Source organism: Oryza sativa, chromosome 2, assembly GCF_034140825.1.
Source record: "Oryza sativa Japonica Group chromosome 2, ASM3414082v1".
Classification (NCBI taxonomy): domain Eukaryota; kingdom Viridiplantae; phylum Streptophyta; class Magnoliopsida; order Poales; family Poaceae; genus Oryza; species Oryza sativa.
The window spans coordinates 19,505,826-19,533,212 of NC_089036.1; the positions used below are offsets into that span (position 1 = coordinate 19,505,826).

At 42.6% G+C, this 27,387-nt stretch overlaps 2 protein-coding genes and 1 pseudogene across 2 annotated transcripts; 1 reads left to right on the plus strand and 2 right to left on the minus strand.

Annotated features, from left to right (window-relative positions):
* Nucleotides 1-3,368: 3,368 nt before the first annotated feature.
* LOC107280004 (uncharacterized) lies at nt 3,369-13,669 on the minus strand (annotated as a pseudogene).
* On the plus strand, nt 7,629-12,671 carry LOC107280173 (uncharacterized). Its single transcript, XM_015771306.3, has one exon. It carries the CDS (start codon nt 7,822-7,824, stop codon nt 11,089-11,091), a length of 3,270 nt encoding a protein of 1,089 aa, XP_015626792.1. The 5' UTR covers nt 7,629-7,821; the 3' UTR covers nt 11,092-12,671.
* Nucleotides 13,670-16,596: 2,927 nt separating the features above from the next.
* LOC4329504 (uncharacterized) lies at nt 16,597-22,466 on the minus strand. The gene has a single exon (XM_066307438.1). It carries the CDS (start codon nt 20,202-20,204, stop codon nt 19,728-19,730), a length of 477 nt encoding a protein of 158 aa, XP_066163535.1. The 5' UTR covers nt 20,205-22,466; the 3' UTR covers nt 16,597-19,727.
* Between the last annotated feature and the right edge of the window lie 4,921 nt (nt 22,467-27,387).

Here is a 27,387-nt window from a genome sequence, read left to right on the forward strand (position 1 = left end):
TGTGCCAAACAGTACAGATTTTTTATTTTTTGGAGCGGACTTAGCAGGGATGCTCCACAAATTTGTACTACGAGGGTGGAGCTTTGTTGCTCCACTCCACCTCAAAAGACCCACTGCACTTTAATTTTTTAGTGTATTTACACAAAATGCCACTGAACTACCCCTTCCTACCCCTCTTCTCACGTTCTCTCTCCTCTCCATCTTCCTCCCCATCCTCCTCCCGACAGCCAGCTGCGGCGGCAGTGTCTGTATCGGCAGTGGCAAGCAGCAGCGTGTCGATGGTGGCCGGCGGTGGCGGCGGGTGAGATGCGATCGCGAGGGCAATAGAGTGATGGCGTCAGCGGTGGCATGCGGGGTCAGCAGGTGTCGGTAGGCGGCGCACACGCGGCGTCGGCACGTGGGGTTAGTGACGGTAGGCGGTGTTGGCGGCAGCGTGCATCGGAGACACGTGGGCTGACCAGCTAGGGTGGCTCGCGACTGCCCGATAGCACGGTGCGCGGGCTGACCGGCTGAGGTGGCTCTGGGCTGCCCAACGACACGATGTGCGGGCTGACCGGCGGTAGCAATAGCAGGGTGACGCCTACGAGGCGTTCCACGAAATGGCGATGAGGGATGTGGTGGTGTGAAGCTGAGTAATCTAGCCAAACACTTTCTATACCCACCTCAGCTCCTATAGGAGCCAGCTCTCACTGGAGTTGGAGTTTAGAGTTGGGAGTTGAAGTTTGGAGCCCTACCAAACGGAGCCTAAGTCCTAAGCTCAACATTAAAAAATTCTACATCATCATTCACTAACAATTATTACATTTTAAACATCATACAAGCATGTTATATTATTTATAATTTATTGAATTTTAGAGCTTTAAAATGCAAGCATATTAAATCATCATCCCGCAATATTCACATAATATTTCAATATATCTTTCCTATCATTTTGTTTATAATATCCTATATACATATATAGTCCATCATCACTTAGTTAACACTATTTCTCTCTTTTCTCATTAAGCCATATCACAACAGTTATTTTTAGCCTTTAAATGATTAATTGATGTTCCAAATTATCTCTCTCCTTTTCTTCTCTCATTAAAGCAAATCACCTCAATTATTTCTAGTCCTTAGATGATTAATCTATAGCTCAAATTATCTCCCTCCTTTTCTTCTCTCATAAAGCCACATCACCTTGTTTTTACATTTGAACCATCATTCTTTATACTTTTCAAATTATCGTAAATCACATAAACTTATGTCGTCTAGATATCTTACACGTTATTTCTACTTATTGTTATTATCCTAGACTTCCTCAGCATGGGGTTTCACCTACACTGCATGCAACAGACATGCAAAAAAAAAAAACCAGTTCTGACCTAGAACTACACTTGGAAAATAGGGGAGACAGACTAGCTAAAACAAACATCTCCAAAGCATTGTGCTGGTCTTCTGAAAGATTTCAATTGCAAATTCACTTTTCTTTAGTCATTTCATTTGCCCCAATCCTGAACAGATTTCACACTAGCCAGTGAAGATGAGACAATCGTGCTCGATCACCAAGCCGAGGTGGCTGATGCTGTTGGGATAAGTTGCCTTAGGGTGAGGATGAGGGGGGGGGGGGGGGGCATGACAACATGAGGTTGTGGTCTGTGGAGGATAGTACCGCTCCATGGTCATAGTTTGTCTGAAATTACTTTTGATGCTAATAATATGTTTGTGTGCTTATTTTTTTAGATAATGGAAATGGATTACATCTCCGGTTTCTGTCATAAGACACACAACCATAAGTTTAATAGTAATAAAAAGGTAAGATAAAAATAAATCAAAATGAGAAATAAGGTGATGGGACAAATCCCCAACTCCACTTTATTATTGACTAGCGTTAAACCACATAAAATTTTTTAGCTAGCAATTCTTATAAAACTACGCCACCCATAGTGGAATAAGAGACCCTTGGCTACCGATTCCAAGAGTGTAGCTCCATTGCGCATAGTATCCTTCTCCTCCTGTGGTAGCATTGTAGACTAAAAGTGGAGCCAGTAGGAAGACATGAAGATAACCTGCATAGGGTTAGATAATTGTTTACCATTAAAAACTTTATTATTGCGACAACGCCAAATTGACCAACATACAGCACTAGCTCCAATTTGAATCATCTTCTTGATGGACCTAGATACCCCTCTAAGCCAATTACCAAAAATGTTTTTGGCATTACGGGGTGGGGGGATATTAAAAGCAAAAAACACACATCTCCAAACAAACTGAGCGACAGGACACTCAAAGAAAAGATGTTGGATTGTCTCTTGTGCATAGCAGAAAGAACAATGTTTGTCTCCCCCCCCCATTTTCTTTTAGCCAGGTTATCTTTCGTTAGAATTACTTTCTTGTGAAGAAACCACATAAAGACCTTGATCTTTAGTGGAATTTTCAAGTCCCACAGAATTCTCTTTTTGATCCGAACATTATAGTTCATGATCGCGGTATACATAGATTTGACGGAAAATTGACCATTCTTATGGAGCGACCATACAAAGCAGTCCTTTTCATTTGACAGAGTTATATTAGCTAGCCTGAGGATCAAATCGTTCCACTCGATTAGCTTTTGGCCAACAATAGCTCTTCTAAAAGAGATATTTAGCGGCGTTGTGCTCATGACCTCTGCCACAGTAGACTGCTTCTTTCGAGCCACATTATATAATGTAGGGTATTGATCTTTGAAAGCACGCGATCCCAACCACGTGTCTTCCCAAAATCTTATGTTGTCCCATTGCCACATCTAAAAGAACCAAATCTAAGAAATTGGTCTTTGACTTTCATTAAACCGGCCCAAAACTGAGAAATACCTATCTTGCTGGACATACCAGAAAGAGGTTTACCCTTTAAGTATTTATTTCGCAAAAGGTATTGCCATAGGCCTTCACCATTAAATAAATGGAAAAGCCATTTGCTTAATAAGCAACTATTTTTTATATCAAGGTTATGGACACCTAGTCCACCTTGATCTTTTGGTCTTTTTTATATCAAGGTTTGTGTGCTTATTGAATTACAATGCTGTGATCCATCAAGTGAGTGATACAATATAGGATAAATTCAGTCTTATATGATAGATTAAGATTGAACCACCACTCACCTTCAATACAGAACATGCCAATTAACACATAAGTATAAGACACCCCTAAATTTACATCGAAACTATTCATAAAGGAAGATTGCCCTACACGCTGCCATTGTAAACATGAATGAATAAAGCTGGATCATGATCACTTGGAAAGAATCCAACAGCACAAACAACAGAGCTAAAACACTCAAATCAAGCACGAGGTGCTTGCTTTATACCATAAAGAGCACGATTGAGATGGAAAATATAATTGGCAGGGGCATCAACACCAGGTGTAAACCTCCTCCTTTAGGTCACCATGAAGAAAACCATTCTTTACATCCATTTGAGATATGGTCCAGGAACGAGCAGCTGCCACAGCTACAAGAGTACGAACAGTGGCCATGTGAGCAACCAGAGCGGAAGTTTCATCATAATCACGACCATGTTCTTGCTAAAAACCGCGAGCAACTAAGCGAGCTTTGTAGCGCTCAATAGAGCCATTGGAGCGAGTCTTCACCTTAAACACCCACTTGCAAGTAATTGGAATGGCATGACAAGGAAGAGGAACAATATCGCAGGTTCTTGTTCGCTTTAAGGCAGCAAGCTCCTCTGTCATAGCCAATTGCCACTTAGGAATGGCAGCAGCCTCTTGATATGTACTAGGCTCCTGAACACCATCAATTGTTGCACACATATAGCGAGGATGAGGCATTATCTTGCTGCGATCTCGAAGACCATATCGTGGTGTACCAGACTGTGGTGATAACACAAGTGGATAATCAATGAGCGGAGCAACAGGTCGATCATCAGATTAAACATTAATGGTACTAGTTGGAACATCTGAAGGAAGACAAGTGGGAGGCTGAGACTCATGTGGAGTTCGAGGTCGACGACTATAGTGCAAAGTAAAAGGTGACATCTCTGACCTTGGTGTTTGGGTGGATGATGGTATATCCAAAGAGGGAGAAGGAATGGAAGATGGAAAATGTGTCTCACTGATGGTGGTTAGGTCTTGAGAAGGAATAGGTGGAAGATGGAGAAAAGAGATGGACTCCTGAGGAGATGAGGAGGAAGATATTTTAGAGTAGAAATATGGACGATCCTCAATGAAAATGATATCTCGAGATATGCGAGTACGACAAGAAGAGGGGTCATAACAACGATACTCTTTATGTTCAATACTATAGCCAAGAAAAACACACTCAACTGATTGAGCTGACAACTTGGTGTGCTCTCAAGGTGCCAAAAGAGCATAGCAAGTACAACCAAAAACACTGTTGACGGTCGTTAGCGATCAGTTTCGCCTGTCAATACTACCAAAATAAAAGAAAACTAGTCATGCTTGCAATGCATATTTGTGTTTAATTAATAAATATTCTACTAGCACTAGGATTACTAACCTCTTGCAGAGAATGAACATAAAATGGAGGAGAATCGACATAAAAAACATGCAATCAATCAATCAGACGATGTCGAGGATCAGACTTATGGAAAGATGGGCCAAGAACTCAGAAATTACACGACCAATTGGGCCAAAATTCAGAAGTCTATAAAATATCAAGAGAGGAGGCCGCTAGCCGAAGATGGGCTGGATTGGGCCGGCCCCTGGTTCGGCCGAACCCTCCCTGGTAACGTTGGATGCAGGGTTTCTTCTGGATGGCGTGGATCACTCCCCAATGACGGCTGGAGGGCAATTCCGACCATTCCAACTGCCACAACCGTCATTGGCAGCCTATTTAAGAAGCTCCTCTTCTCACTTTCTCCACACACCTCAAGCAAGAAGCTTCATACATCTCTCAAGTTTAGTATAGTCTCTAGAGTATAGTGGAATAGAAATATAATAGAATCTTCAGTCCTCGGAGTCTTCGGAAGAATTCGGGTATGGCACTCTAGTACCTTTTCCTTCTTTTGTAAGACTTGTACTTTATTTAGAATACTCTTCTTTATACTACTTTGGTATTGTACTACTTTCTAAGTATATGAATACCAACTTTATTATATATCCAAGTTATATTCATTATGATGCTAGCTTATCTGGGAGGTGCAATGGTGTGGGTATAATGATCGTATTTACGATGACTATGTCATGACGATGATATTAGAGTAGTATTTGGTAATTTAAGCGTGGTGTTTAGATTACTAGATATCATTATTTGAGGTTATATGTTGCGGAAGCAAGGTGGGCCGCTGATGGTGACAGCTCAGTACGGGTATTCCTCCGCGCGTTTATATAGTCCTAAGTTAATTTCCTAGGGAGGGTACTCCTTCGTATTTAGCCCCGGTTGGATGGTCACGACGAATTGTCGTAAGCAACTCGACAATCAGGGGTGGCTTCTCGAAACACCAGGAGGGCATCGGAAAGAGGGTATTAGCTAAGTAATCATATAGCTAGGATGTATGTATACTAGAAATATAGGAATAGAATCTTTCTATATTATTTCCACTTAGCTTAGATAATTATGAATGAGAGTACAAATGCTTCTACTTAATGTCACTCTACCCCTTTGAATTATATTAACCCCTGCATAGACTTTGGTTATTACAAGTAATATATAAATTATTAGTACGGTTCTCTCTATTGTAATCTTCCCACGAGATTAAACAAATACGATACCATTGGAATACTCTCGGGTGAAATGCTACAATGGTATATCTGTGCGCTTGTGGATGAACTCTGAAACCATAATATACCAGAAGTATTTCTGCGCCATTGCTGGAAATTATATTTCTAGTAATGTCGTTAAGAAATACCAACAAACACGATGATGATCATAACATGGGGAAGATCCAAATAGAACCTCTCCTGGACACTTTCCTTGAAGGCGAGATGATGGCTGAATATTGATGAGATAAACAGCAATGGGAACAGCCTCAGCCCAAAAATGAGAAGGTACAAATGATGCAATCAATAGAGTGTGGGCAGTCTCAATGATATGCCGGTGCTTGCGCTCAGCAACACCATTTTGAGGATGGGCACCAGGGCAAGAGAACTGAGGAAGAGTACACTCGGAAGAAAGAAGTTGTCGAAAAGCAGCTGAGAGGTACTCCCCTCCTGAATCAGAATGAAAAATACGACATAGTAAATCCAAGTGTATCTCGAATAATCATCTATAAATATGACATAGTATTTGTGTCCACCCTTAGAAGCAAATGGGGCAGGGTCCCATACATCAGAATGAACAAGGTCAAACGGACAACTAGTCCTAGAATTACTAATAGGGTACGGTAGTTGTATCTGTTTTCCAAGTTTACAACCCGTACAATCAAAAGTAGTATCAATAGAGACATGACCTAGAACATCCTGATGAATTAAAGTTGAAAGGCGGAACCCACAAAGATGCCCCAATCTATGATGCCATTGTGGAAAAGTTGCAGAAGATGCATAACCCATGGCTGCAGAACTAGTGGTGGAGGAGCCAAAAGATGAAGGTGGAAGACTCAAGTGATCGAGAACATAGAGCTTCCCATTAGAGCTGCTGTGGCGATGGCCAGTACCAACAAGTGCTCTTGTCTGAGGATCCTGCACGAAGCAAGAGGTATTATCAAAATCCACAAAATAGTTCATGTCTGTGAGTTGTCCAGTCCAACAGAAATGAGATTCATGGAAAGTTGTGGCACAAGAGAAACATTTGGTACAGTGAGTTGAGAAGTGGAAAGAGTGCCAAACAGGATGCGCCATTAGCTATCTGAACACATGTACCATTGATAACTGGTTGACAGGATGCAAGCTGAGACACATCTGATGTCATATAAAAGAGGATCCTGAGTCTAACACCCATGACTGAGAAGTACCTGGTGCAGGGGACAAAGAAGCTGACACACCAGGTTGATAAGCACTCATGTAGGGCTGACTGGTTGAAGTTGCACTAATTGAAGCTGCAGTCACAGTTGGAGCAGCAAGTGTAACTGAAGTACTAGGGGCATGGCGAGATGCACCACGCTTGGCCCTAAACTAAGCCAACAGTTCAGGATGTAGCTTGAAGCATTTCTGAACACGGTGACCAGACCTCTTGCAATCTGAGTGGAAGAAGTTGCTAAGGCCCATGCTAGAAAGCACGATCACCAGACAAGAAGGTTCCCATCAATGAAGAATTAAGGACAGTGTGATGCGGTGTTGTGGAGTTGGGAAGTGACTGTAGACAAGTTTCCTCGGCAATTAAGTCTGCGAGAGCCTTAGCCATGGTAGGAAGAGTAGATCGACCAAGAAGCTACACCCTAATAGTTTCAAAGTCTGACCGAAGACGCATCACAAAATCAAACATAAGGCTCTGATCCTCATATTTCTCCTTGCATATACACTGTCTGCACCCACCTCCAGCCTTTGGCACCATTGTTATGTAATTAGCTTACTGTAGCCATCAGGTTTTGTCACTACTCTCTGTAGGCTTTACTGGGTTATGTGCTTGTGTAGGCTTGATGGGTATTTGGGCCTTGGGCTGTTGTGTGTGTGTTTTGCGACGTGCCGTGCTGGGCCGGTGGACGCGTCGCTGATTGAGTTGCCTTGTACCTATAAAAGGGAACTCTCTTGTCTGAGAGAGATATGAAAAAAGAAAAGAGAAATCTCTATCAACTTCTTTCCCAAATAGCTCTGTTCTATCTCTCGATCTCAAATTCTTCTCGAAACTCTAGATCGAATCCTGGCGAGACGCCACAGAAATCTCAGTTCGTGACATTTTGGTATTAGAGCCTCGATCTCGCTGGCGAGGAAGAAGGGTCCAAATCTTACGGAGAGGATGGCGGCGGCGGAAACTGAGTTGGGAGATCTGAGTCAGAAGGTGGTGAATCTCACAAGCAACCTCAACAACATCCTGGGATCACTCACCAAGCTGGAGACATGGATTCCGGCGGTTGATGTGGGAATTCAAGGTTTGAACAATGTGGTGGAGGAGATCTCAGCAAGGGTGACGAAGCTGGAGAGCATGCTAGCGACGGCGACGTTCGCGGCGGCTCAAACGCCCGTAGGACCCGACAATGTTGAGAATCACCAGGGCAACGCATCCAAAGCCCTTGTGGCTCATGAGCGAACCCTGGTCAAGGGTAAGTCTCGGTTGCCGATTTCCCCCGTCAATTTCGATTTGGGTGAAGCGTCTGTGCAGAGTCAGTTTAGCAGTCGATCCAGTAGCCCTAGATTGCCAAAAACTAATTTCCCAAGGTTTGATGGAGATAACCCAAAACTGTGGAAGAAGAACTCTGAAAAATACTTTGATATGTACCAAGTTCCCTATGATAGTTGGGCAAATTTTGCTACTCTGCACTTTGTGGGTAATGCTGCACTGTGGTTGCAAACTTATGAGGCTTTGCATAGTGTTGAGACTTGGCCTGAACTTTGTGTAGTAGTGCATAATAAGTTTGGGAAAGATAAATATCAGGAGCACTTAGAGGAGTTAGAGAGTCTTAGGCAAACCAGTGGGGTTGATGCATATTATAGCAAATTTGAGGAGTTGATGCACAGAGTCTTAGTGTATAATCAGGCTTTTGATGAGACATATTTTGTTACCAAATTTGTGGGTGGCCTTAAAACTGAAATCAAAGCAGCAATCAAGCTGCATAAACCTAGAACTGTTGATGCGGCTTTGTCTCTTGCTAAAACGCAGGAAGATTTGGCGTTGGAGATAAAGAAAGGAGGTCAGAAGTCCACTTATAAGGAAGGATTTAAATCAACAGCTTTCAGGGTAAACTACCAAGGCAAAGGTATACTGGGACAAGCTCCTGATGACACCACCAAGACAGAAGAAAAGCCAAAGTGGGAGGATTGCTTTGAGTCTCTCAAGGCTGCCAGAAAAGCAAAGGGAGAATGTTTTAAGTGTGGTGAGAAATGGGGACCAGGTCACAAATGTCCAAAATATGTCCAACTTCATGTCCTTGAGGAATTATTGGAAGTGTTTCAACTTCGTGAGGATGACGAGGTGTGTCAGAATGAAGAGGCTGAGAGTAGTGAAGAGGAACTTGTTGTCTCAGAATGTGTTGTGTCTGGAACTATGGGAAAGAAGACCATCAGGTTGCAAGGATTGATACAGAATCATGAAGTTCTGATTCTCATTGATTCAGGAAGCTCCAACAGTTTCATTTCTCAACAGTTGGTGGAAAAGTTGGGGTTGGCTGTTACAGATATTCCTTTATCTCAGGTGATAATTGCGGATGGTGGGGTTATGCAGTGTGATAAGTTGGCTATAGGGGTGGAGTGGTGGTGTCAAGGACACAGTTTCACAAATGACCTTAAGGTTCTGAAACTGGGTGGTTATGATATCATTTTGGGAATGGACTGGTTGGAGCATCATAGTCCAATGTGGATACATTGGCAGAGGAAAAAGCTTAGGTTTACATACCAGGGAAAGAGAATTAATCTAGTTGGGGTGAAGGAAAATTTGTCTGATTGTAAATCTGTCACTTCCAAGCAGTTGAAAGGAATGCTTAAGACTGGAGCAGTTTCCCAAGTGGTTCAGTTATGCTCAATTGCTGAAGAAAGTTTGGAGACTGAACTACCCCCAACTATTAGTGCAGTCTTGAAGGAATTTCAAGAACAGTTCAAGGCACCTTCAGGACTACCACCTCACAGGAGTTTTGACCATAGCATACCTTTACTGTCAGGATCTAAACCAGTCAATGTTAAACCCTACAGATATGCTCCCAAGCAAAAGGATGAGATAGAGAGGCAGGTTAAGGAAATGTTGCTCCAGGGCATCATTAAACCCAGCTCAAGCCCATTTGCTTCTCCTGTGTTGCTGGTGAAAAAGAAGGATGGGACTTGGAGATTTTGTGTGGATTACAGAGGTTTGAACGATATTACAGTGAAGAATAAATATCCAATGCTAGTGGTAGATGAGTTGCTTGATGAATTATCAGGGGCTCAATGGTTCACAAAGTTAGACCTCAGATCGGGTTACCACCAAATTCGGTTGGTCCAGCAGGATGAACATAAAACCACCTTTAAGACTCATCAAGAATTGTATGAATTCAGAGTAATGCCTTTCGGATTGACTAATGCACCAGCTTCTTTCCAAGGACTCATGAACACAATCTTTGACAAAATGATCAGAAGGAATGTGCTGGTATTTGTGGATGACATACTAGTTTACAGTAAAACTCTCGAGGAACATGTGCAACATTTGAGGGAAGTCTTTGCAGTTCTGCAGCAACACAAATTGTTTGTCAAGGCAAGCAAATGTTCATTTGCTAAACAACAGTTGGAATACTTGGGACACATAATTGGAGCTCAAGGTGTGGCCACAGATCCTTCCGAGGTACATGCTGTTCAAGATTGGCTAGTTCCAAGGAATCTCAAACAGCTAAGGGGTTTTTTGGGACTGACAAGCTATTACAGGAAGTTCATAAAAAATTATGGAATTATGACCAGACCCTTAACTGCATTGCTCAAGAAAGGGGTGCCTTTCAAGTGGGCTGAATTGCAACAACAGGCATTTAGTCAAGTTAAGTGGGCTATGGTTCAAGCACCTGTGTTGGCTTTACCAGATTTTTCCCAGGAATTTATTGTGGAAACTGATGCTTGTGATAAAGGAATTGGGGCTGTGCTACTTCAGAATGGGCACCCAATTGCTTATTTGAGTAAAGCTTTAGGGGTTAAAGCTCAAGCATTGTTCACTTATGAGAAAGAGTGTCTTGCAATATTGATGGCAGTTAACAAATGGAGAGCTTATTTACAGAACAATGAATTTGTTATACAGACTAACCACAAGAGTCTTACACATTTGGGGGAACAGAAATTGACTACTAGCATGCAACACAAAGCATTCATCAAGTTGATGGGTTTGCAATATAAGATCAGATATAAACAAGGGGCAGAAAACAGGGTGGCTGATGCCTTATCTAGGAGGGATGCAGATGAGGAGTTGTCGGCAATCTCTGTTGGAAGACCTAAATGGTTGGAATCTGTGGTTGATTGGTATGATCAAGATGAGGAGGCAAAACAGTTGCTGGCTCAACTGATAATCAATCTAGTAGGGGTAGAACATTTCACCTTGACTAATGGAGTAATCAGGTTCTAGGGAAAAATCTGGCTGGGTAAGTTTGTTGAAGCACAACATGCAGTACTTCTTGCTATGCATGCCAGTGGGCTAGGAGGACATTCTAGAATAACAGCCACCTATAATAGAATTAAAAATCTATTCTATTGGCCGGGAATGAAAAAAGATGTTTACCAGTATGTGTCATCCTGTGACATCTGTCAGCAAGCCAAACCTGAACATTGTAAGAGTCCTGGTAAACTACAGCCTTTACCAATTCCAGAGCAAGCTTGGTCAACCATTAGCATGGATTTTATTGAAGGTTTACCCAAGTCAGAAGGCTTTGATACAATTCTTGTAGTGGTTGACAAGTTCTCAAAATTTGCTAAGTTTATACCTCTCATCCTTTCACAGCACTACAAGTTGCCACAGCTTTTATCAAGAATGTTTATGATACATTTGGGATGCCACAGGTGATAATCTCTGATCGGGACAGAATTTTCACAAGTGCCTTGTGGCAAGAATTGTTCAAACTAGCTGATGTCAAACTCAACATGAGCTCTTCTTACCACCCTCAAACTGATGGACAAACTGAACGGCTGAATCAATGTTTGGAAGCTTATCTCCGTTGTAATGTCCATTCATGTCCTAAGCGCAGTGGTCTAAATGGTTATCCCAGGCCCAACACTGGTATAATACATCCTTTCACAGTGCTCTGAAGAAATCTCCCTATGAAGTGCTCTTTGCAAGGAAGCCAACTCCTTTTGGTCTTATTGATGTTGGAAAAAGTACAGTCCCTGATGTGCAAATTTGGTTGCAAAACAGAGCTCATATGAATGAGGTTCTACATCAACAACTGACTAGAGCACAACAGAGGATGAAACATCAGGCTGACAAGCATCGTTCTGAGAGGGTTTTTGCAGTTGGTGACATGGTTTATTTGAAACTTCAACCATATGTGCAAATGATAGTAGCACGAAGGAGTTGTCAAAAACTGTGTTTCATGTACTTTGGCCCCTACAAGATTCTGGAACGTATCGGTGAAGTAGCTTATCGGCTGGATCTTCTCCAGAGTAGCCAAATTCATCCATTAGTGCATGTGTTTTTGCTCAAGAAGGTGATTCATTCTGGCATACAAGTCCAGGCGGATCTTCCTGAAAACTGTGTTTCTGAAGAAGCTGAGGTGGTTCCAGAAGAAATACTTAGTCGTCAACTCATTAAGAGAGGTAATTCTGCAGTTCCTTACGGGTTAATTCGCTGGACTGGTTTACCTGCATCGCTGGCTACATGGGAGAATCTGCGTCAACTTCAGCTTCGTTTTCCAGGAGCTCCGGCTTGGGGACAAGCCGTTTCTTAAGTAGGGGGGATTGTTATGTAATTAGCTTACTGTAGCCATCAGGTTTTGTCACTACTCTGTGTAGGCTTTACTGGGTTATGTGCTTGTGTAGGCTTGATGGGTATTTGGGCCTTGAGCTGTTGTGTGTGTGTGTTTTGCGACGTGCCGTGCTGGGCCGGCGGACGCGTCGCTGATTGAGTTGCCTTGTACCTTTAAAAAGGAACTCTCTTGTCTGAGAGAGATATGAAAAAAGAAAAGAAAAATCTCTATCAATTTCTTTCCCAAATAGCTTTGTTCTATCTCTCGATCTCAAATTCTTCTCGAAACTCTAGATCGAATCCTGGCGAGACGCCACAGAAATCTCAGTTCGTGACAACCATGGAATCCAATTGTCTAGACAAGGAGGTGAAGGCACTATGAAACTCCTCAATGGACATGCCACCCAGCTCAAGGCTCTGCAAGTTCTTGCGAAGAGAAAAGCGGAGAGCCGCACTGCTCTATTGATAGCGTTGTTGAAGATACTCCCACATCTTCTTAGCAGAAGAAAGATCAATGAAATTCGTTCTAACGGGGACTTCAGCGCTCATGCACAAGAAGGCCATCACACACTCATCATTACGCCGCCAAGCTGCAATTTTCTTCTCATCTTCCTTGTCATGAGGTGGATCATCATTCAAGTCAGAGGCCACACCATACGACCTGAGTTGCATACGAGCAGAGGAAGTCCACTCACGGTAATTTTGGCCATTGAGTTTTATATCCAACGGCAAAAGACTGACATTACCAAGTGGATCTGATGCCATGGTTGCAATCTGAAAGACTGAGCTGCTGCTGCACTTGAAACACTTCTACTGCACTGCTGCACCGAGCTGCTGCTGCTGTAATTAGGTACTGTAATCAGCAACAGGAGATCCAGCACATGGCAGATTTGTTGGAAAGAGCCCTGGTGGCAAGTGCAGTAGCAAAGGATGGAGGATGCGGGTCCTGCAGGCTGCAACTAGCCAACACCACTGCAGCTAGTGCAGTTGGATAATGCAAACCTCAAGCAGGAGAAAAGGCAGTCAAGCAGATCCAGCAGGAGAAAAAGATGCTCCGGCCAGAAGAAGAGAGGATCAATCCCAAAAATCAAGTGACCACGAAAAAACAGAACACACAGCAGAAAACTTCCATTGGGAGAAGAGAGGAGGGAGGACACTCGCCGGAGACCAAGGCCGATGAAGAGCTCGCTGGCGGCGGACATCGATGGGAATCGCAAGAGCAACCTTGCTCTGATACCATGTGACTTGTGCTGAATCAGTACGGTGTATTCCAGGATAGCAATAGTATATACAGCGGTGTATGGGCCTCATGAGCCAATAGTAAATAAGTCTAAGGCTACATTGATATACACATATCTAACAACCACCACTTCCAATTAAGTGGTGAACTAATGAATTTTCTTTCACATCGGTAGCAACATGACCTATTTATCGTAATGTTGTTCTTTCACCCACACATGAACAAGTCGATAGTGATTGCCAACTTCTACTGGTAAATCTTATCTTAGCACCACGGAGTGTCAATCTCCTCTTCCTCTGGTGTCCAGTTCTTAATTTTGTGCTTTTACAGGGATGCCTTATTTTGTGTTCACTGCTCATATTGCAAACCTTCTGCAGTCCGCACCTATAGCTTGTGCCTACCATTTTCTATCTGCAAGATGACTGATTCAATGATATTCACATAGCTACATGAAGGCGTCCAGCGGATCTTCTTGTCCATATTATGCATTGGTTGTAGCTATGCAAATATTTTCCATCTTACTCTTTTATGCACCGAATAATGCCTACATAAAGTTCTTTATGTATGCTTTTCTTAAACAATTTCATATATATATATGATGGTCTGTCATGTTTAGCATAAACTAGCATAGTGAAAAGTGAAAGAGGGCGAAATCTGTGAATTGAACAGATATGAGAACTGTTGCAAATACTGAAATACACTTCATATATATTTTTCTTTGTTTCCTGTTTTTTTAGATGTAAAAAACAGTGCTATCTGAACCTATGTGTCACGTGACCCGACACAAGAAGATGGACGCTCAATTGACGCTATGATCTTTATTACAAGGTAGGAAATTTCCTGGTAAAAAAAAAAGGCCTTCTTCACCTCAATTACGCTATGTAGAGTCAACATGCATTTAGCATTTACTGGTCAGCAGGGGCGGATCCAACGTGGGTGCAGGGGGGACTCGAGTCCCCCCTACACCCACAAAACCCATGGATACCCCCGGAGCACCCCCTTCAATTTTCTCACCATGAATGATAAACTAAAGGTCCCTATATGGCTGGAGGTTGAAGAAACTGTGTAATTGAGCCCCCCAATTTTTTATTTTTGAATCCGCCCCTGCCGGTCAGTTTGCATTGTTTGTACGCTAAAAGATAAATTTGTCATAGCAGAGTGTTTGTAAACAAGTAGAACAATCCAGAAGACTTGCGTCAAAAGGTCGTTATTTGTAAACGGATGATTATACGAAAATAATCAGTTAACTCATGAATACTAAACTAAGTGCTGAGAAGAACGGATAATAATTCACACTAAAAATTTGGGCACGCTCACACCATAGACAACTGATCTGGATTATCTGTATATAATATACTTAGTAGCAGCACAGTAACTAACAGGTCTTTTCTACCAAGATTATAGTAGCAGCAGAATATACAACACTAACAGGTGTTTCTCATACTAGATTCTTCCGTAGGATGAAGTAGCTATTGTAGAACTGTGAAACATCGGGATTTTAAAGGTCACTCTCTGTGTCTCTCATAGGACATCCATAGTACCAGGAGTAGTAGCAGAATATACGTCACATATGAGTAGCAGGGCCGGGAGAAGGAGCAGCAGAATTTACGACTAGCGAAAGGTAAGAATAAGATCGAGGACCTAGCCCCTCAGAAGGCCTTTCCACACATCGGCCGGTTCCTTTACTGGGTGTTGTCCAAGCAGCAGGACCTCCCTGTGCAGCTTCAAAGCTGCAGACCTCAGGCATGACATGAGGCGCTGCAATACTGTTGACGGCTGTTAAGTACAAAATTCTCGCCGTCAGTACCTATATAAAACCATAAAAGTAAAACATCCAACATAGTGGTAGGATTTATTTCTAACCATTTCTACGAGTGCTGATGTATATTTGTATGCAGAATGCAACCCACCAAAGTTGAGATGAAATATACATGAAGGATGAGAATATAACTTCCATAGCCAAGCCTATGGAGTGTTGAGCCCATTTATCTTGGCCAATTTTCATTGGAACATATAGTGGGACCCACATGTCAGAACACCAGAGAAAGGGCTAGCTGGATGGGCTAGCCAGGGTTCGAGCAACTGGCCCAATCCAATCCAGCTTCGGCATGATGGTTGTACTCCTCATCTTATGACGGTTATGAGCGTTAATACCAGTGGAAACCGTCATCAGGAAGACACATGGCAAAGGGAGAAGGAAGATGCTATTTGGATTCTATGGAGAATATTCCTTAGCATCTCCACTCTCTCAAGTCACCTCCACACTATAAATACCCCTCTCCTCACCCTCATTCACAGACACTTGAAGCATGAGCTGAATTATAAGATGCTCTATTGTACTTTATTATATACTAGATTAGGGAGAGAGTAGAGGAGAAGAAGTCGGAGGAGTTCTGGAGTTGTCGGTAATCCCCTTCCTATTTCTTTGTGCTTTGTTAATTACTCTGATTATAATAGAAATATCTTTTAAGTAATTTAGTTTTGCTTGGTGAGAATTATCTCTTGGTTAGTTCCTAATTAGCGTGTGGGATCATCGTTCACTATAGTCCATTATAATATAGTGATTGCTTTAGTGAGTTACAAACACTAGAGTAGCTATTAATTGCTTAGACGCGGTGTCTAGGTAGTTGATTTTCGGTGTTTGCTCCGCATCCCACGGTAGGTGTGAGGTGAGTGTAGAGGTGGTGACAGCCCTCAATATGAGTGAAATCCTCCCTGTCCGGGTGCGTGGTAAAATGATATCTGGGAGCAGCGAGCTGGCCAGTGCTCGAAGTACCGCATTAGGATTAAAGTTGAGATTTCTATAGACACTATTTCTTATCGGTGAAACCTCTCTATCCTTTCCTTATCCATAGCTTCGTGCCCTTGGATGAACCTAAACCGGAGTTAGCACACACATTCCCTGTGAAAATCGATACCTGAGAATACTCCCGGGTGAAATGCTACATCGGTATATTCTGTACGCTTGCAGATTTATCTGTGATCATAAGAAATACCAACAAATATCTTGTTGTCTTTGTGTTCACGGCCGAGACTCTGGCCATCTCCATGGTGAGCATTGAAATCACATTGTAGATGCAACATGTGAGGCCATTCTTAAGATCAACGGTCTCATCTCCAGTCAAAAAGCTCCCATACAAGAAGAGCTGAAAAATGAACATTTTGACCGTTAGACAGAGCTAAAGGAATAACAAGAACATCGATTAAAACTAGTCAAAATAATGCAGGTCGACACTGTCATTTCAGTATAGAATTAATTGTACAATGCATTTGTTTTAAAAAAATTGTACAATGTTGAGAACGATTCAATCATTGTATACTACAAGTCAATACCAGTGTATAGAAATCATTGATATTCATCACGAGGGTCTAATGAAAACTCAATTAATCAATACAATTAGTATAGAATTCATTCGTTGTACAACATTGAGAACAAATTCAATTTATGCAAGTGGTATTCATTGTACAATTGGCACCTTGCCAGAACAAATACGCTTATAGTGAGAACAAATTATGCTGGTACTACAATAACTCATAATTGTGAAGCAGGTGCAATACACTTGCAAACTGTGTAGCGCATGTTAACTGATGCTAAAATGACACCAAATATATAACATTGCTATGTTGGATGTTGATTAGACGATTGGGACACTAGGCAACACATATTTTAACATACCAAAAATAAACAGGCAAATGAAGCTTCGGACTTTCTAATAGACCCAGACACAATGAATATTAATGATTTCTAATTTTGTGACTTGAAAACGTGTGGCACATCTACATAGCCTTCAAATTTTTCACAGAAATCATACTCCCGATATCATGATACATCAAAGGTCTAAGTGCCAACTTGTACACTTATATTTTTTCATAGGTAAATGTAAATCATTATTCAACTCAGATGTGCATGACTACGTGGTTTCAAAATCAGCGTCAATTCAATAAACATATCTATGGTGTGCCCTTATGGCCTAAATTCACTTGTACAAAAACATTTCTACAAGAAACAAGTGCTTTACAAGTTCTTGTACTAGATCGCACCAACCATGCAAGTTCATGGTAATGAGTCAGAATGGAGTCACAAATGGCGAAATACACAGCAAGAATAATCTGGTTATTGAAACTATTATTGAAGCAAAAATAGAACAAATATAAGATATTCCAAATCAGTACAGGCACAAGTGGTTGCATATTAACCCCAACCCTGCAACCAACCCAGTTCAATTTGATCAAGCCAGCATCAACATAATCCTATTTTTGAAGCAAAAACACACCAAAAAACTAAGACATTCCAAATGAGTTTGTGCACAAATGGTTGCAGATTAATCCCCATCTTCAACCAACCTGCCAATATCAATTTCACAGATCTCATCCCAGACTTATCAATTCTCGGTTCTGTGATCGAATAGTAGATATACATTTTAATCTGTCACGTATCACTAGAACCCTACTAAACAACAACCAACACAATCTGGAATTCACAGCCATTAAACAAAGAAAAAACACACACAAGTTGACACATAGAAACTACAAGATGAAAGATCAAGTACTGCAGACCAAATTAAACCGTACAAAATTATCACTAGGAACCTCGTAGTACGAAATTGGTACATTCTAACAAAAAAAACAACCACTAAACTAACAATAGAATATCGTCTGTAACAATTGAAACATCATAGATTGACCACCCATGGAGCAAGCAGAAAAACCCAATCTACTTCTAATCACAAACCGAAAACTATCAGATTGAACACCCATAACAAAAGAAAAAATGCCCTTCGATCACAAACCAAGACCTAATAGATTGACAACCCATTGATCGAACAAAAAAAAACCCAATTGACTCTTCGATCACAAACCGAAACCTGAAAAATTGATCACCGATTGATCGAACAGAGTAACCCAACCAGGTCTTACATCAGCAATTCCCCGTCATCCAACACATGCATGAAAAAAACAAAAGGTAAATAAAATGCACTCTCCATTCACCAACTCTTCGAGGAAGAGTAAATCTTATTCCAGCTCTCCAATCCAACCTGAAATCAAACCACCAAAACAATAGTAAACCTGCAAAACAATTCCACAAACACACCAGCACAATTCTGCCACGCCAAGAAACACAAACCGACACAAATACAACCCATTGATGGAACAGATAACCTAATTGACTCTTCGATCACAATCCTAATCCTGACAGATTTCCACTCATGGATAGAAACAAAAAAAATACCCAAAATACTCTTTGATCACTGATTCACCGCCATCCAACACACGCTAGAAAACTGAACAAGGTTAAACGCACTCTCCACTCAGCAACATCTTCCGCTGCCTCCAACCCAACGCAAAATCAAATCAAATCAAAACTTAGTAAACCCACAGATCAATTCTACTAACACACTGGCCTGAATCCGCCCCCAATTCGCCACACGGAGATAACTCCAACCTACACTACGCACAACCAAACCCAGATTCTACTCAAACCACACCACAGTAACAAATCGATCAGGCAAGACAAGAACATGTCCTACTCAAACTATTCCAGACCATCAAATGAACAATAGAAGCAAGCGAGACAAGATTTTTTCTAGATACTGAAAAGCATGCGGAAAACTGGTCATACTTACCATCGCACTGTTCTTGCAAGAGACCTTCTAGCCAACGCTGAAGTTCTTGCCAACAAGATCTACAAAAGCACTAGAAAATAGCAGCAGAAATCAACGAGTCCCTTCCCAAAATGATAAACCTTGAGTTTCACTCGACACTCAAGGCTGTTGTTGGCCTGATCTTTCGATGAGAGGATAAGTCGATAGGATGGAGTGGCGTTGGCGGTCCGACTACATCTATCAAGGGATGTTGCATCTTAGCAATCATTACACCAAATCTCTATGGAATGCACGATCAGCCCAACCACAAGGGTAATTGTTCCTGCAAGCAATCGAGAACTAGCAAGAACAAGATGAACAAGCAACTCAATTTGCGAATCAAAGATGATGGATCAGATCAACAGAAGTAGCACAAGTGGAGTTCAGCAACAAGAAATCCGGGGATCTAACTGGTCATGGGATTAACTCGGCCAAGTAGCGACGCTATACTTTGATCTAAACAAAGCCCAAGTGTTCTTGGCGGCGGCTAAAGGTATAAGAAGAGGGGGAGAACGACCACAGGGGTGTTGGTGTCGTGCTCTAACCCTAGGACGCACCCCTAATGGGCCCAACTTGATATACAGCACATTGGGCCCAAATGAGGTGACGCAACATCGTGGACAGAAAAGTACTCGACAGTAAAATGATGATTGCAGCTGCTCCAGATCAGATATGGACATGGGAATGGATCCATTTGAAAGTAGACTTGATAAGCTTTCCATGAAGTACTTGCACGCCCAAATCGGAGTTCGCATGAAGTCGTGCCGGCCGTCAGATGTTGGCGCTATCCTGCAGTCCGAATCCACCCCGCGCGAATCCTCTCCCCGTTTGGATCCTCCCCATCGTTCCTGAGTAAAACAAGAGTGCACGCATCTCCGGGGTATAAACAAGAAGAACATGAATTCAAGAATGAACTCACCTGATAGTTGAGTTGACGTGCACGAGCGCGGGTAATAGGATCATGAAGTTGTACTTGTGGGGACGTGGATGTATCGATGGTGTTGATGTCCTCATCATCCTCCCCTTCTTGCATTGGAGTCGTCCTCGACTTAAGCTCATCTTCTTCTCCCAAATACGGTTTCAAATTTGCAATGTGAAATGTGGGACTAACCCCAAAATCTACAGGCAAATCAAGCTTATATGCATTCTCATTAATCTTTGCTAATACTTTAAAAGGTCCATCAGCTCTAGGCATCCATTTAGATTTTCTCAAATTAGGAAACCATTCTTTTCGCAAACGCAACCAAACCAAATCTCCAGGTTCAAAATTCAATTCCTTTCTATCTTTGTTACCAACAAGTTGATCTGATGCTCAATTTCACGCACCGGTGGCAGCCCTGGTGGTACGTCCTTGGGAAACACATCCTAATACTTCTGCAAAAAATTAGTGACCACAAGAAGAAAAGAGATAGGCATATTCTCAAAAGGAAACAAGGCCTCTTTACAAATGAGAGCATAGCAAATAGTGTCACTCGTATCCAAATTGACAATATCAGATTTAGTGGCAAGCAAACAAGGACCTTTCGATTTAATCACATTGTCCTTACCATGTTCAGATTTAGAATCTTTCTTGTTATGTTGTACAAGTTCTTTTGCTACAATCTGATTTTCACTTTTAGCATGCTCAACATTTTTCTCTTTCTTAGCTCTAGCAACATCATTCTCAAAAACAGCTTCAAGAGTCATAGGATGCAACACAATTTTTTTTCTATTATGCACAAAGGAGTATTGATTTTGTTCTACCATGATGCAACGTGTTTTTATCATATTGTGAAAGTCTACCCAACAGCAAGGAGCAAGGAGCAAGCATGCATAGGTACGACATCGCAATCAACAAAATCACAGTAATAACCAATTGCAAAATTTAATCTCACCAATTGTGTTACCTTAATGCGGCCACTGTTGTTGAACCACTGAATGTAGTATTAGTATGGGTAGAGATGTGGTTTTGTGAAATTTACTCTAAAAGAAATTACCTTCTAAAAGAAATTACCTGCTACATTGGCATTGTCACATTTTCTAATCAGACATACGCAAATTCTAGGATTTCATTTTGTATTCAACAGTTTCAAAGCAATAATGTTGATAATTCCTTCATCAAGTTATACTCCCTCCGTCCCTAAATATAAGAGATTTTAGTGAGATATGATACATCCTAGTTCAACGAATATAGCCTATAGCATGTGTCACATCTTAACTAACTAAAAGATTAGTATTTTTCCTTTCGTCACAAATTTTTCATCCGTAAATGTCTGACTGAGCGGTGCCCTCTCTCTCCGTGTGAACGCAATCGTGTACAGCGGCCAAAGAAAAAAAATTCTGAGAGGATACAAAATTATAATTGGAGGACAAATCACAACATCAAAACCGACCGATAATCCCAGAAAATCAGTTTCCCATTCGCTGTTACAAGATCGACACTACAAAGAAATACACAAACAAATCCCAAATCCCTAAAAACTAAAGCAGAAGCACCTTCTTCCGCTTCATCTGTCAACGAGCGTCCGCTCTGAACATCCCACAACCAATCCCAAATCATCACAAATCTAACCCAAAAACTAAATCCCAATCCAATCGGAATCATTACAAAATCATCCCAAAATAAATCAAGCACAGGAGACAATCCAATAATCACATCACAAAATAAATCACACATAAGATGAGAGAAGAGGTGGAAATCACAAAATAAATCACATCACATAGGATATGAGAGGAGAGAGAAGGGTGAGAGGGAGGCCGCCGCCGCTCCTCGCCGCCATGGAGATCCTGAGCCGTGCCGCGCCTCTGCGTCGAGAAGCCGCAGCTCAGCCGCTGGGCCGGGAGACGCTGACCAGCCCCTGCGCCACTGCTGCCTCTGGACCAAGAGGGAGAGGGAGGGGTGAGAGGGAGGCCGCTGCCGCTCCTCGCCGTCGTGGAGGTCCTGAGCCGCCGCGCCGCTGGGCAGCCGCTGCGTCGAGGAGCCGCAATGCAGCCGCTGGGCCGGGAGCCGCTAACCCGCCCCTGCGCCGCTGCTGCCTCTGGACCAAGAGGGAGAGGGAGGAGGAAGGCGGCGATGAGGCTGAGGAGGCGTGGCCACGTGACGGGGGCCAGTGGCAGTAGGTGGATGCGACAGAGGTAGGGATGGTGGTGGCAAGGAGATGGTGTGCGGTGGCGCTGACGGTGGGTGGGAGTGTGGCGGCTGTGGTCTGTGGATAAGGATGGATGGATGGCGTCTGTGAGCTATGGCATGTGGGGATAAGGTTGGCTCCGGTTTTTTAATAGGAGTCGGTTTTTTTTTAAGGAACATACGCTACAAGATTTGTATAGATTAAAAACGGGACCTATAAATATACAACAGATGTCGGTTTTTCAAAAAAAAAAATCTTAACCTTAACTATTTAAAAAATTCAAAACTTTCTGATCATCACCTCTCTTTTTTTCCGTATTTTCGGCCGTAAGTCCGAGAGTCCGTACGTCGTCCTTCCCCACTTAAACAAAATCAAATAAAACGAGGGAAGAGGGATACAAGTTCAACACAAAAGGGATGGAATCAACCCCATAATTACAACAAGATTCCACGGATCTAACATGGCGGCGGCCCTTATCGGCAAGGTTCTTGGGTGTTGAGGTATTGAGGGAGCATCAATGAAGAAACCGGGAGGCGATTCACTACGGCGGCGACTCCCATGGGTGGCGATGTCGAGGAAGCAGGCGGCTGCAGTAACTTCAGGATGAGGCCACCAGAACTCAACTGCCTCCGCGTCCTCGAGCCTCCCCTGCCAGTGGATCCGTCGCCCGCTAGCCTCGCCACTGCCCTCGAGCCTCCACTAACACCAGATCCACCGCCCGCGCGTCTCGGCCATCGTAGCTACCGGTGGGCCATTGCCGAGAGGTCGCCAGATCCTCCCCTCCCATCGCCATCGACGACGCATCCACGCGAGAGGGAGGCGGAGAGACGACAGGATCCACGCAAGCAGCAAAGGCGACTTAGAGCTGGTGGTCGATTTGGTCGGTGACAACTTGGGTGGAGGAGGGAGACAGACGAAGAAAGACTGGATCATCGCCGTCCACTCTCTTGCGTCGCCGGAGATTGGATCGGGGAGAGAGTAGGGGAGAAAGGGGATTTCATCAGCCGGCGATTTCGTCAGAGATCAAGGTTTTCGTATGCCCCCTTCGGCCGGTTATTTCATCGGTACGGGACCGATCCAAACCATCCATCAGATCGGACGGCTCAGATCGGCCCTAGGTCGGGCCGCCACCACTGTTGGGCCACAAAAGACAACTGGGCTATGCTCAGTTCGCCCCGCGTTGGGCCATCACCGTTAGATAGGCCGCTCGCCGCGCGATCATCTCGTGTGCACGCGCTAAACGGGCCACGCCAATTTTTTGGGCCGGTTACGGAAGTAATGGGCCAAAATAAGATTTTATTTAATTTCGCCGATTTAATTCATTTGGTTATGTACATAATTTTCTTTGGCATTATTTTGAGCCATTTAAAATGGTTGAAAAATTATGATCGATTACTCAGAAAATATATATCTATATCTATATCTAATAAAAAAACAAAAACACAAAGCTTCCGGTATATTTTGGTCCGTTGTTTTTTTGTTTTCGTCTGGTCTTTTGTCGCTTTTTTTTTCCCGAATCCGAACTCCTGCCGCCGCCCGGGCCGAATCCTAGCACAGCGCCGCCGCCATGTCGATCTTGCGTTTCCTCCTCCAATTGATTATAAAAATCGATTCTCCACTCCTCCCTCATCATTTTCTCAAGTTTTCCCTTTCAATTCAGCTTTAATTTGCCGGATTGAATCTCCCGTCACCGTTGATGACAGATCGGTGATCTTTCTGGTCTTTTAATCCTAAATTTTACGCTCTGATATTGGGAAAACAGAAAGAACAGACTAGCCTATAGCTAAATAAGAAGGAAGGAATGGGCTTTCAGTCCAAAACCAAGAAAACTTTTTCATTAACTTTTAATTTATAGTGTATAGCAATTCCAATATTAGAATTCTCATTAACTTTTTCAATCGTAATGTATAGCGAGAGAGATAAGCCTATCTGACCAGGCAACCGATATTTTTTTAAAAAAAACTACAATTATAGTATACTTGTTAATTGCGGTCAATTTTCTATAGTTTGCTAATCTACCAAATTAATTTCCGTTAAAAAATAATTGTTAAGGTACACGTACATACTTAATAGACGAGTGATATTATTTTAGTTATTTTTTTTATTTTTGACATCATAATCATCGAAACTTTTACTCTAATATTTGTTTGAGATAAAAATTTCCACGAAACACAACATACTGAATTCTATGCGCTATATATCATCCATGTGTCACCACTACGAGACTATGAGTAAGTATGTAAAAGCTGGTTTTATTAGTTTTATAATAAACTTACCTATTTTAAATACAAGTTTTTTAATCACACAAATTTTTGTCTATGTACTCTTACGTGAAAGTGACCTAAGGCATTCACCGTTTGTTCCTCTTATGATATAATCATTACGCTACCGCGTTAGGAACATAGTTCATATCATACACATACACGTGGAATAATTGTCTAAACAAAAAGAAAACCTTTGTGATTAAAAAAATGTTCAGTTAAACTTTATCAAACATAACATTGCCCGGTGCAACGCACGGGCATTTTGCTATTCCCATAAAAATCTTATATTTAGGGACGGAGGAGTACATTAAAATGTTACTGCTCACACACAGGAAAATGTTGAACATTTGACCTCAGATGGGAGATGAATTCGTCTGGTTTTACTAAGAACATTGCTTAACCTTAGCAGTCTTGTAATGTTATCACTTGCGTAAAAGAAAGAGAAATCTCCCGTCTCAGTCGTCTCGTCCGCTCCTTGCGCCAAGACGAGTCGCGGCTGCCGATATCCATCTGGCGAGCAGAGCAGGGGATGGGATATTTCTGATTCATCTCTCACTCCCACCGGGAATAGTTTAATTTGGTCTGAAATTTGCTTTGCGTTCGTTAACCCCTTCTCTTCGAAGCGGGCCCTAACCTTAATACAAGTAGTAGTAACAGTTTCGTTTGTTCCCGCAAATGTTTGAACCCCCCCCCCCCCCCCCCCCACTGTCCCAAGTTGGACTCGGATCCGCCCCTGTGACACTGACACCGACGCGGAGACAGCGACGCACGCACGAACGCGCGCGCGCTTGCCATAAAAGGAGCAGGCGAGCGAGCGAGCGAGACGTCGTCTCCTCGGACATCACGCACGATTCACGAAGCCAAACCACCCTTCTTCATCCGATCATCGAGCATGCCGCCAACCAGAGTCCAAGATTGCCGATTCTCGGCGGCGCCGGTGGTCGAGCTTTCTGATCAATCGACGGCGGCGGCGGCGGCGGCGGCGAGCATGGAGATGGAGCAGCTCACAGCCCGCTTCAACGACGCCGTCGCCGTGCGCGGCAGCAACCAGCTGGCGACGGGCATGGAGATGGCGGCGGCGCCGGGGCGGGGCGCCGATGACGATATGGAGGAGCTCGTCGCCCGGCTCGTCGACGTCACCGTGTGCGACGACGGGCCGGCGGCGCGGGGCGAGGCGGCGTGCGCCGTGCGGGTCCGCCTCCCGGACGGGCGCGTGTTCGACAGGGTGTTCGACGCGGCGCGGCCCGTGGCGGCGCTGTTCCGCTACTGCGGCGCGGCGGTCGCCGCGTGCGGCATGGCGGGGCGGCCGTTCCGGCTGGTGCGGCTCGCCGGCGGCGCGTCGGAGGAGATCCCGCCGCGCGGAGACGCGTCGCTGCAGGACCTGCGGCTCGACCGCTGCATCGTATACGTGGTCTTCTCGCCATAGCCTCGCTCGTCGATGCGCGCGGCTCGCCACAGAGGATCATGGCGACATGGCGGTGTCGGCTCGCCACACAGATGTTGATGGGCGGCAGTGGAAGCAGAGATGGATTTTCTTCGTCTAGGTGACATCCTTCGTTTCTTACATGTCATATGAATAGTAATAAAAAATTAAAAATTGATGAGATAGATTAATACTCCTTCCGTTTCAGGTTATAGGATGTTTTGACTTTGGTCAAAATCAAGCTGCTTTATGTTTGATCAAGTTTGTAGAAAAAAAGTAGTAAAATTTTTAACCCAAGACAAATTTTTTATGAAAATATATTCAATTATTGATTTGATGAAACTAATTTAGTATTATAGCTATAACTATATTTGTCTATAGATTTAGTGAAACTTGAAACGGTTTAGTCAAAGTCTTAAAACTTGAAACGGAGGGAGTATGGGATATATCATGCTACAAATATGTAAGATCAAATTTAACCTCTACAAGTTATAAAAAACAAATTAAAATTTCATAATTATTTCTTATAACTTGTAGAAGTTGAATTTAAATCTGCATGTCTGTGGATTGATATATTTTATATTAATCTATCTTGTTAATTTTTAATTTTTAATAACTATTTAGATGGCATAAAAGAAACAAGGGTATTTTCTCGAGGGATGAATACACTCTTCCAGTGGAAGAAGAGGACCCTGCCCTTGCTCTAACGTAGACAACCATAGCTGTTTGTTGAGATGAATTCATCTAATGTAGCGTAGGGTTCCTTAGACGAATTTATTCATTGTAGGCCTGAATTCTTTGGTTTAACTCATGTACCATTCATTTTTCTATGAGACAATCGGTCGATTATTCTATTAACTGTTCATATCTGTTCAACCAGTATTGTTTTCTTCCAAACAAATTAATTACATATATTGCATTTAAATATAATGCAGTATATTTAAATTTCCCATACATTGGATGATAATATATTAATCCAATGGTCATATCACTCATTCACTTTGCTATTGCTTACTACCAAAATATTCCGACATACAAGAGTGTGCGTGCGTTTTGAGTGTCTGTGTTGTACTGTGTAATTCTAAAAAAAATTACATGAAATAAACTTATAAGTCATAAAATTTTTAAAATTATGTACAATATTGCAGCTAAAATGAATTAAAATTACACATTGCATAGCACTTTAATTTCAGTCTTAGCAATGTATATAGTTTTATTTAGAGTAAATTTTACAAAACTACAGGTATTTTGACCAAATTATCACAAAACTACAGATTTAAGAAGTTGT